This window comes from Megascapheus bottae, chromosome 3 (assembly GCF_031878675.1).
Source record: "Megascapheus bottae isolate mThoBot1 chromosome 3, mThoBot2.hap1, whole genome shotgun sequence".
Taxonomy (NCBI): Eukaryota; Metazoa; Chordata; class Mammalia; order Rodentia; family Geomyidae; genus Megascapheus; species Megascapheus bottae.
The window spans coordinates 88,236,613-88,247,616 of record NC_143511.1 but is presented as its reverse complement, the minus strand read 5'-3'; the positions used below and the strand labels follow the sequence as shown (position 1 = coordinate 88,247,616).

General features: G+C 52.7%; 1 protein-coding gene across 1 annotated transcript; it reads right to left on the bottom strand.

Annotated features, from left to right (window-relative positions):
* Window positions 1-342: 342 nt before the first annotated feature.
* Window positions 343-9,251, bottom strand: LOC150066094 (surfeit locus protein 6-like). The gene is made up of 5 exons (XM_090329406.1): window positions 9,119-9,251; window positions 8,819-8,937; window positions 1,927-2,082; window positions 1,030-1,230; window positions 343-950 (listed from the first exon to the last, which is right to left on the bottom strand). The coding sequence occupies exons 1-5, from the start codon at window positions 9,249-9,251 to the stop codon at window positions 471-473; spliced, it is 1,089 nt and encodes a 362-aa protein (XP_090185532.1). The 3' UTR covers window positions 343-470.
* Window positions 9,252-11,004: the final 1,753 nt, after the last annotated feature.

Genomic DNA, 11,004 nt, shown 5'->3' with positions numbered 1-11,004 from the left:
AAGCCACCTGGTCTTGATTCTGTTGGGGTGCCAAAATGATGCCCTTCAGGGCTCTGCCAGTGACTGGCCCACAGATGGCACTGTGATTCAAGTCCCTTCTACTCTTTGGGTTTTGAGCAGGGATGGCTAAGGAACAGACAAGAAGGAGGCAGAGCCCAGGCAAAGCAAGGCAGCCTGGCTGGCTCTGGCTTCTTCCAAATAGCATGAGCCCACCGGCCTCCTGCAGGTTCTGCCCCTCCCAGGGAGTGTGAGGCTCCTTTCTCCCTCCTGCTCATGGCCACTGGGAAGATGAGGAAGCAGGGGTCTCCCCTGCTCCCCCTCCTCAAGAGGGCAGACAGAGGGCAGACTGGGCTGCCCACCCAGGGTCTAGGGAAGGCACCAGCTTTCTCTCTCTGGTGGGAAGCCTGAGTGCAGCTCACATGGGGCCCCAAGGTCAGGACCAGGAGGGAAAGGCATCGGGCCCGGGGATGTCAGACGAGGCCAGCCCGCTCCAGGTCCTGGGGCAGTATTCGGCCCTTCTTGCGGGCCTTCTGCAGGCGCCGCTCGGCGCGGGCCAATTTCTTCTTGCGCACGTTCTGCCGCCGCTTGTCCTGCCGCTGCTGCATCTTCTCCACCACCTGGGCCGAGCGCTTCTCCCACTGGCGCTGCCGCTGGGCCTTGCGCTTCTCCTTGCGCTTCAGCGCCTCCTGCAGCATCTGCTCGTTGTCCCGAATCTTCACGCCCTCCGCCTTGTACAGCAGGTTGGTCCACTTCATCTTGGCCTCCAGCGCCTGGGCCTCACTGGCATCCTGCTCCCGCAGCTCCTCCAGCTGGCCCTGCCTAGCCTGCAGGCGCTCCAGCAGCTGCCGATAGTTCCTGCCCGTCAGCGGGGTCAGGTTCCCCTTCACCTTCTGCCGCGTCTCCCTCCTCCGCTGGGCCTTGCTGGCCGGCTCGTCGTCGTCCACCTCCACCTGAGGACAGGAGGACTCCACCTCACAGGGGGCTCCCGGGATGGCCCTGCCCTCTCCCCACAGCCGTCCTGCTCCCCACCTTGTTGAAGATCAGCCCCAGCTCTGGTGGCTCCCTGCAGGCCTCCTCGGGGGGCGCCTCAGGCACTGCCTGCACCGCTGCCGCCTTCAAGGCCTTCTCCTGTGCCCGCAGCTCCTTCCGCTTCCTCTTCTTCCTCTCCCGCTCCTGCTTCCTCCGCTGCCGTTTCTCCAGAGTGGCAGCAGACAGCTCCTTGGCACTTCCCTGGGAGAAAGTGCGGGTCCACTCACGACAGCTCTTTCCCTTTTCAGGTTCTGAGTTGGGGTCCAGGCTGGGAGGCGTGTGTGGAAATCCTCCTGGAGGCCGTGGGCTCACCTAAAATGGCCCCTGTCCTTCTGTATCACAGCGCACCTCATCAGGTTTCACCTTGCACTGCTGTCTACAACCCTTGTTTCAGGCATGACCGCACTGCCTTGTGGTCCCACAGGAGGGGCAGAGGCTTGGTGCCTGACCCACCCAGCCCTGTGCTGCAGTGTCAGCGCTGATCACGTCTCAGAGCCAGAGCATGGGGGCTGGCTGTCCTGGGAGGGTGAGAAGCTGAGGCACTGCCCCCCGCCCTCCAGGGTGAGGGTGCAGCCAGGTCAAGGGAGACAGCACCTCGCAGAGCCCGAGGCTGTCCAGTCCTCAGGCTGGGCAGCTCGCCTCTAGGCACTGACCTTGAGATGGACAAACCTGGGCCCACACAGACCCTGTGGTATCAGCAGACAGACTTCCTGACATAGCAGGCTGTGCCTGAGGGCTGTGGGAGGGACAGCCAGCAGGCTGGGGACGTGGGAACAGTGGCTGTCTCCCCAGGCCCATGCTCGGTCCTGCAGAGCGCTGACCCACCCACCGCAGAGGCGACGAGGCAAGGCACCTCACCAACGTTCTCCAGGGGCTCGGCAAGGCCTTCCCACCTACCTGGCCCCGGGCCTCCTGGATCTTCTCATGTAGTCGCTGCCGCAGCACCTCCAGAGCAAACACAGAGTCAGACCCCGTGGCTTGGCCACCTGCAAAGGAGACACTAAGCCTCAGCCTCTCTGCGGTGCCCTCTGCGTCCACTGGGGCCTCTTCTGGCTTACAGGCCAATCCAGTAGGCTTCGCTTTACCTGTTCAACTTGGATTTGTGTCTTCAACCTCCTTCAAGATTGGTACTGTTTGCCTTGCAAGTTTTACTGAAATATAACAATACTTCTCAACCTGACACCAGTAGCTCATGCTTGTAATACTAGCTACTCACGGGTCTGATTTGGAGGATCGCGGTTTGAAGTCAGCTTGGGCAGGACAATTTGTGAGACTTTTTTTTGTTGTCTTTGTGTGTGTGTGTGTGTGTGTGTGTGTGTGTGTGTCTCATGGGGCTTGAACAGACTTGTGCATTGTCCCTGAACTCCTTTGCTCAAGGCTAATGACCTACCCATGAGCCAAGCCCCACTTCCCATTTTCTAGAGGTCAATTGGACATAAGTCTCAGGTTCTTTTGTGTCCAGGCTGGCTTTGAAGCTTGATCTTCGTATCTCAGCCTCCTGAGTAGCTAGGATGACAGGCGTGAGCCATTGGGCCGGCTATTCTGCCTCTGTAAGGTCTGCTGAAAGGAAACTCCACGCAGTTCAGGAGAAGAGGGTTTATTGTGTGAAGAAAGAGCAGACCTCCTGCCACCCAACATGGGGTCAGGCATAGCAAGAGAGCTAATGATGGAAGGTGAGAGGTTATATAGTTGAAGGGATGTGGCCACAGGGGAAGCAGATGTGGTCTCAGAGGAGGGGACACACCTCAGACAGGGGAACTACCACTGCCCTAGGCAAGCCAGTGAAGAAGTCACCTTTTCCAGGCAGACCTAACAGCCTTCCTCTTGAAGACACCTGAAATTTGGTGTATCTGTGTGTTCATTTAATGTTGGTCTTGGGGCTTGAACTGAGGGTCTGTGTGTTTGAAGTCCCAACAGAACAAAGCACCCCATGCACATCCAGGGAAAGAAAGGTTTTATGTCAGAGAGGCTGCTCCCATGGGGACAGAGCACAGCCATTGCCGTTCAGCTAAGGTAGTGATTGTAGGCCGTGGACCGGTAGGAAGGAGGTAGAGAGGAAACCTGTAAGAATGGAGAAGTGGTAGTCTTGGTTGTGCAGGAAATTGGTGGTAAGGGGAAGTGGCAGGGAAGCTGATTGTGAAGGAGGTTGGCGTAGTTGTCAGGCCAGGTCACAGAGACCAAATCACAGGCAGACAGGTAGAATCTGAGAGCCAGGACATGCTGTCCACCACAGGATGGCTTCACCACAGCCTACACTGCGCATTTGTCCCTGAGCTTTCCTGTTCAAGGCTAGCTCTCTACCACTTGAACCATAGCTCTACTTCTGGCTTTTTTAGGTGATTAATGGAAGGTAATGGTCTCATGGACTTTCCAGGTTGGCTCTGAAGTATGATCCTCAGATCTTAGAATCCTGACTATGACTGGACTGGTGGAATCACTACTGCACTGTTTGTGGAGTGTAAACTGGTTCAACCACTATGGAAAGCAGTCTGGGGTTCCTCACAAGACTAAACACAGAGCTCCCCTATGACCCAGCAATTCCACTCCTTGGCATTTACCCATTGGTCCAGAAACAAGGACACACTAAATCCACTAGCACAACAATGTTCACTGCAACACTATTTACCAAAGTGAAGATATAGAACCAACCCAGATGCCCCTCAGTTGATGAGTGGATCACCAAGATGTGGTACTAATACACAATGGAATTCTATGCTGCCATCAGAAAGAATGACATCGACCCATTTGTGAGGAAATGGAAAGACTTGGAAAAAACCACATTAAGTGAAGTAAGCCAGACCCAAAGGAACATAGGCCCAATGGTTTCCTTCATCTGTAATAATTATTACACTTCCAAAACTCTCCTAGCAGAGGACTGCAATAGCTCAAGCCCTAGATACATAAGACCATATAGGATGAGGCCAAATTAATGGACCTCCAGGATATGGGAATAAGAGCTTAATTATAAGTGACTGCTATACTTTTATGCATTATGTTTTTCTTCCTTCTCTTGTGTTGCCCTTTGGTTCATCTCATATTGTTATTATATCCCATTTTGTTACCTGGTATATTATATAGATGTTTACCTGTTTGTTTGAAATAGGGGGAGGGAAATGGGGACAAAAACATAAGAAGGGATATCAGTGTGTGAGAAGTAATGCACCCTCTATCTGGTGAATATAATCCCTCTATACATGGAAATAAAATAAAATAAAATATGATGCAAAAATCAATGTCAATAAATTCTTTAAATAAAAAAATAACCTTAGTGAAGTTGATGGAACCTCAAAATTAGGCTTCTCAGTGCTCAGTTGCCACCCGTCTGTTCTGATTACACGTCTGTGAAGGTCACTAGCTCATTTTTCAATATGGTTCTCTGGTTCCTTACCGTGGAGTTTTTTTGGGGGGGAGGGGAGAGGTGGTGGCAGTGCTGGAGTTTAAACCAAGGCAGGACCTTGAACTTACTAGGGTGGTGCTCTACCACTTGAGATATATCCACAGCCTTTTTGCTTTAATTTCTTCCCAAATAGACTCTTATTTAATTTTATGTGTGGTGAGCCAGGACTTCAATCCTATGTATGCTTCCTGCATAGCCTGGATGACAGGTGTACACTGCTGCATCTAACGTTTGGTGTGTGTGTGAGGGGGGGTCGTGGGACTTGAACTCTGGCCTGGGCTCTGTCCCTGACTCTTCAACTTAAGGCTACGGCCCTACCCCTTGAGCCTAGACCTGCTTCCCGTTTTCTAGAGGTTAATTGGAGGTAAGAGTCTTGTCTTCTTCAGCGCGATGCTGGCTCTGAACCCCAATCCTCAGATCAGACTCTTGAGTAGCTAGGATGACAAGCATGAGCCCTGGCTCCTGGCAAGTTAAGATGGGTCTTAAAGCAAGGGGCCCCTCCAGGAGGCATCAAGACCTGGACCTGGGGCGCCCAAGGATGGGGGTTGGGGAGCCACAGCGGGGAGTCAGTCAGGTCCCGGTAGGAGTCAGTCAGGTCCAGGCGGGGAGTCAGTCAGGTCCAGGCTGGAGTCAGTCAGGTCCAGGTGGGGGGTCAGTCAGGTCCAAGCGGGGAGTCAGTCAGGTCCAAGAGAGGAGTCAGTCAGGTCCAGGTGGGGGGTCAGTCAGGTCCAGGAGGGGAGTCAGTCAGGTCCAGGAGGGGAGTCAGTCAGGTCCAAGCGGGGAGTCAGTCAGGTCCAAGAGAGGAGTCAGTCAGGTCCAGGCAGGCGTCAGTCAGGTCCGGGAGGGGAGTCAGTCAGGTCCAGGCCGGGAGTCAGTCAGGTCCAAGAGAGGAGTCAGTCAGGTCAGGGCCGGGTGTCAGCCAGGTGGACGCTGGTGGGTGAGTGCTGTGGGGTGAGGGCGAGGGGGTCGGGAGGCGAGGCTAGCCAGGGAGAGGAGGCGAGGTGGGAAGGGGAGAGGATGGGAGGTAAGCCCGGGGGAGGTGAGGAGAGCCCGTGGGAGATGACGCGATCCCAGGGGAGGCGAGCAGAGCCCGGTGGAGGCGAGGAGAGCCCGGTGGAGGCGAGGTGAGCCCGGGAGATGCGAGGGGAGCCCGGGAGGAGTGAGGGGAGCACAGGGGATGCGAGAGGAGCACGGGGGACGTGAGGTGAGCTAGGGGGAGACGAGGCGGGGCGCGGGTTGGGGGAGAATTGGGGCTGGGGAAGCAGCAGTCAGCAGGCATTTCCCTGTCTCAGGCCGGCTGCTCTTCACAGCTGGGACAGGGTCCACTGCAGAAGGAGAGGGAGGGGGGCAGGGCTGTGAGGATTTGTCTTCTCAGGCTGGCTTTGAACCATGTTCCTCAGCTCAGCCTCTTTAGCAGCTAGCATGAAAACCACGGTACCTGGGTCCCACGATGCCCTGTTACCGTTTGAAGCAGCAGCTGTCTCCAGTCCGTTTTCTGTAACCGAGCAAGTATTCATTGTAGACTTGCTTCGCAGGGTAAAGCAGGGCTCAGCCTGCCAGGTGTCCAGAAGCAGTGGTGGGGTCAGTCAAGACAGATGTGAGTTGGGGCTATTTCATTAGTAACTTATGATTGTGCTGTGTTTACTCTGTTCCCCTGCCACAGCAGGAAGCCAGCATCCTCAGTGGCTGGCTCCCTGGAGGACTGGCCCAACAACAGTTCAGGTAAACAGCCCTGTGCCAGGTCTGCCTCTGTCACATGGGCCTTATCAGTGCTTGACAAGAGTAGATCAAACATCTCACTTGGAATTCTGTTCTCTGTATAATGTCAAAAGACTAGTTGTTTAGCTTGGCACCTGTAATCCCAGCTGGATGGGAAGTAGAGATAGAGAGGATTGAAATTCAAGGCCAGCCCAGGCAGAAAGTTCCCCAAACCTCCTCCCAACTAAAAAAGCTGAATATGGTGGCACAGTCTGTCATTTCAGCTACTTTGGGAGGTGTAAATAGGAGGACTGTGGTCTGGGCTAGCCCAAGTCAAAACCAAGACCCTATTGCAAAAATGACCTGAGCAAAAGGGGGGTGGCAGAGTGACAAGTGGGGGAGCACCGGCTTACGGTGTCAGGCCCACAGTTTAAACTTCAGTACTGCCAGTGAGCTGTGCTCTGACAACACTTTATTAAAGCAAAGTGCTGTTTTCTTGAGTTATCGTTTCACTTCATAATTGCCACATGTCCTGAATGTTCTACTCAGTTATTTTCAGGGCATTTGCAGAGCTGTGGAGTGCGTACAGGAGTGTTGTCCTAATCTACCCAGCATCTTGTGTTCATGTCAGAATTCCTGCTCTGCCTCTTGTGGCTATGCCTCCTCTGGACAATGGAGTCCCATGGAAAGTGGCCTTTTGCATCTGGATAACTTCACTTAGCGTAATGTGTTTTGGGTTCATCTGTGTAGCAGCATGGGTCTGCACTTTCCTTTCCTTTATTGATGAGTTATAATACTTCATTATGTGGGCAGACTAGACCCAGTCCTCCGTTGAGGAACACATTTGTAGCTATTTGGTGTAACACAGCTACAAACACATAGGAGTTCTTACGAAGTATAAGGCATTGTCTAGACGAGTACTTTCATGTCTTCTGGGTAGATATTCTGTATTGGAATTGCTGGCTCACATGGTAAAGAGCAGCCTGACATTCTAAAGAAGCTGGCCAGTGTTTCCATAGGGATGGCATCATTTTTCTTTTATTCTCACAAACTTAGCACACCAATTACTAAGTGGGCAAGGGAGTTAAGAAGAGACTTTTCAGAAGAAGAGGGAAGAATGTCAACGAAACACCAGAGCAAATGCTCCTCATCCCTCCCATAGTAAAGCAAATGCAAATGAAAATAATCCCGAGGTTCTGCCTCACTGCAGTCTGACCTCAGACAACAACTGCTGGTGGGGATGTGGAGAAAGGGGAACCCTCCTGCACTGCTGGTGGGACTATAAGCTAGAAACCACTCGGGAAAGTAGTCTGGAGGGTCCTCAAAAAAACTACACCTAGACATCACCTGTGACCCAGCACAGCACTTCAGGCATCTACCCTGAGCATCATGAACAGAACACGACAAGGACATCTTCACATCCATATTCACTGCTTCACTGTTCACAGTATCCAAGGTATGGAAGCAGCCCAGATACCCCACAACAGAAGAATGGATCAAGAAATGTGGAACCTTTACACAATGAATTTTGACACAGCCACTAGAAAGACATGAAGTCATTTCTGAGCATGGTGGCTCATGCCTGTAAACCTAGTTATGCCAGAGGCTGAGATCTGAGGATGAGGGTTCAAAGCCAGCCCAGGCACAAAAGGACCGGAGACTCTTATTTCCAACTTGGCTCAAGGGTAGGATGGTAGCTTGGGGCAGAAGATCTCATGGATCATGTCTAGGCAGAGGGGTAGGGCAGTAGCCTTGAGTTGAAGTGTTCAACGTCAGCACCCAGTCAGAGTACAAACCCCATGGCCCAAAAGAAAGAAAGAAAGAAAGAAATGATGTCATATTCAGGGAAACAGATGGGACTAGAACAAATCATGTTGTGTGAGATAATTCAAGCTCAGAAAGACAAACAGTGAATGTTCTCCCTGGTGTGTGGAAGTTACATGTCAAAGGCACTGGGAAATGACAAGTTACACCGGGTTCTAGACGCTCACACACTGTGAGACCAAAAGGAGAGTTATAGGAGAGAATCACAAAGGTGCTCTCCTCCATGTGTATATAATCGACGTACTGAACTCCAAAGATGTGGGAACAAAGGACTTCTTTCTTAATTTTTACTGATGATTTTGAATTCTTCACACAGAATTCTTTATGTAGAATCAGAGGAAAAGAGGTGAAAAATGCAACAGTGGAGGACACTGGACTTGATGAAAGTGAAGTGCACAGCTGGTGGGTGGAGGTGGGAGAGAGGGGCTGAGAGAGAATGAGGAAGTGATTTTCACTTAATTTCCCAACAGCCAAGCGAAAGATGCCTTTTAGGTACATGGCAGCCAGGTACCTATAGTCCTACCTTCTCAGGAGGCTGGAAGGTCACAGTTTGAAACCACCCCTCAGCAGAACAATCCAGGAGACCCAGGAGACTCCATCTCCATAACCAGCAAAAACAGGGCAGGGAGTGTGTCTCAAGTGACAGAGCGCAGGCTGAGCAAGCAAGCGCAGCAGGAATGAGACCTCAGTTCAAATCTTAGTACTGGTCAAATAAGTACGAGAGAGGTCAGGCCCTAGGGTAGCTGAGGGTCTGAGAAGGGCACAGAAGCAGCGTGGGTGCTCTCGTCCCAGCTGCTAGGACTAGACGAGTCCCCAGCACAGAAGCCCTGCTGCACATGTGCACATGTGCAGTGTCTCCCTGGACCTGACGTGGTCCTCCCCAGACAGGAGCAGGCGCTGGCCTAGGCGAAGGCAGCCGGGCACCCCACTGCTGTCAGCCGGGGCTGAGGCCTTGGCAGCTGCTGCTCTGGTGCCTTGTGAGGAATTCACTGAGGAGCCAGTGCTGTGCGGGCACAAAGGGTGGCATGGTGTGCTTGTCAGATGCTAGAGATCCTTGTCCCATGGTAGGGGCATGTGGCTCTGGACAGCCTCCAGGGATGACAAGCCATGAGGCAGATGGAAACTCCCTGGGCTGCAAGCTCTTGTTTTGGATCTAAGGTCTGGGCCCACGCAAGTCCTGCCACTTCTTCCTGGAGTGCCCATCTTCCTGGTCCCCCAGCCTTGTGGAGTCCTGCTCTGTAGCAAGAAGCAGGGTAGGGGTGGAGGTGGCTGCGTAGGCATAGAAATGGTTAACTGAGGTCATGGTCCCAAGGACCCCTCACGTCATGAAGGAAGGGCTGGGTACAGAGACTCTTCCTTGAGATGGGCCTGGGACAGGCATAGAAGAGGGCACAGAGCTGTGGCCCCCAAGACCCCTGCCAGCCTCCTGGAGCATGGCTCAGGCCAGGATGTGCTGTGGGAATGGTGGCCTGGAGGTGGGGCCACAGGAAGCCTCCAGCTCAAATCTGCTGTCCTGTGGGGAGCCCGGGGTCCCCATCTCGGGCAGGAGAGGGTGGGGCTCTGCTGCCTGGAGCTGGCACCGGGTGGGTTCTATGGCCGCCTGCGTCCTGCAGGTACGTCGCCTTCCTGAGGCAGTTCTTGGAGTCTGCTGAGCAGCACTTCATGGTGGGATTCCGGGTCAACTACTACGTGTTCACCGACTGGCCGGCCGATGTGCCACAGGTGGCGCTGGGGCCGGGGCGGCGGCTGGTGGTGCAGTCGGTGCCCAGCTACCGCGCTGACAGGATGTGTCCATGATGATCAGCCACACCACAGAAAAAAGGCAGAAATGGTGATGTAGCTCAAGTGGCAGAGCACTAGCCTTGAGCAAAACATGTCCAAGGACAGTGACCCAGGACCTGAGTTCAAGTCTCAGGCCTGGCCAAAAATTAAAAAAAGAAAAGAATAAAGAAAATCTCACTCAAGTGTGGTGTTAATGTTATCATATTTGCACTTACTACATAACACTTGAGCCAGGCTCACAGGTTTTTTCCATAGGGCCTCCTGTTTGTGGGCAAGCTAGACCTTGATGCTTCTGTTTATACCTCACACCGGCTAGAACCACAGACATGAGGGATGTGTGAGCATGTCTGTGTGGGTTGAGAATGGCTCACTAACCCTTTTCATGTGCTTGTCTGGAGCCACAACCTTCGTATCCTATCGTTGAGTGGCTGGAATTACAGGGGTGAGCCACTCTGCCCAGCCAGCTCACTTTCAATCTTATTTGGGGTCATTGTATCTCTACATTTGCCATTCCTTGGCACCCTCTTTCCTCATCTAGCAGTTTTCATTGCCTCTGCCCTCAGCTCAGGCCTCAGTTCTGGTATGACCCTTTTAATTTGGAATTTAAAAGATAGAGGAAACTTGTTCAGTGATCAAGGGAAACTAAGTTGAAATGAAAGCTTTGTTACTTACTGGTCCTGAGGACCTCAGAAGCCACGCACACACACGTACGCATGAAGTCTAGACCTGACAAGCTATCTTTCTTTTTTTCTTTCTTTATTTTTTTGCCAGTCCTGGGCTTGAGCTCAGTGCCTGAGCACTGTCCTTGGACTTTCTCATGGCTAGAGCTCTACCACTTGAGCCTCAGCACCACTTCTGGCTTTTTTTCTATGTATATGGTAACGAGGAATCGAACCCAAGTCTTCGTGCATGCTAGGCAAGCACTCTACCACTAGGCCAAACTCCCAGCCTGATGCTATCTTTTATTGGGGTGCAGGGCTGGGACATAAGTCTATGGGGCAGATAAAAATTTAAATTTTAACTGTAAAACTTGAACAGCATAAAAGAGCAATACAAAGCCCTTTCAGGAAGCAGCTGCTCTTGAAGTCCTGCTGGTCTCTCCGGGTCACATAGGTGTAGAGTGAGAGTTCTGTCTTTGACCAGAGGATGGAACAGCAGCGTAGATCTAAGGCAGAGGCCACAGCAGGGGGACACAGGTGGTATGTCAGCCACAGACCCTGGCGCAAGGATGGAGCTGTCACAGCTGTCAGAGGATGGCTCGGCCAGCATCTCCT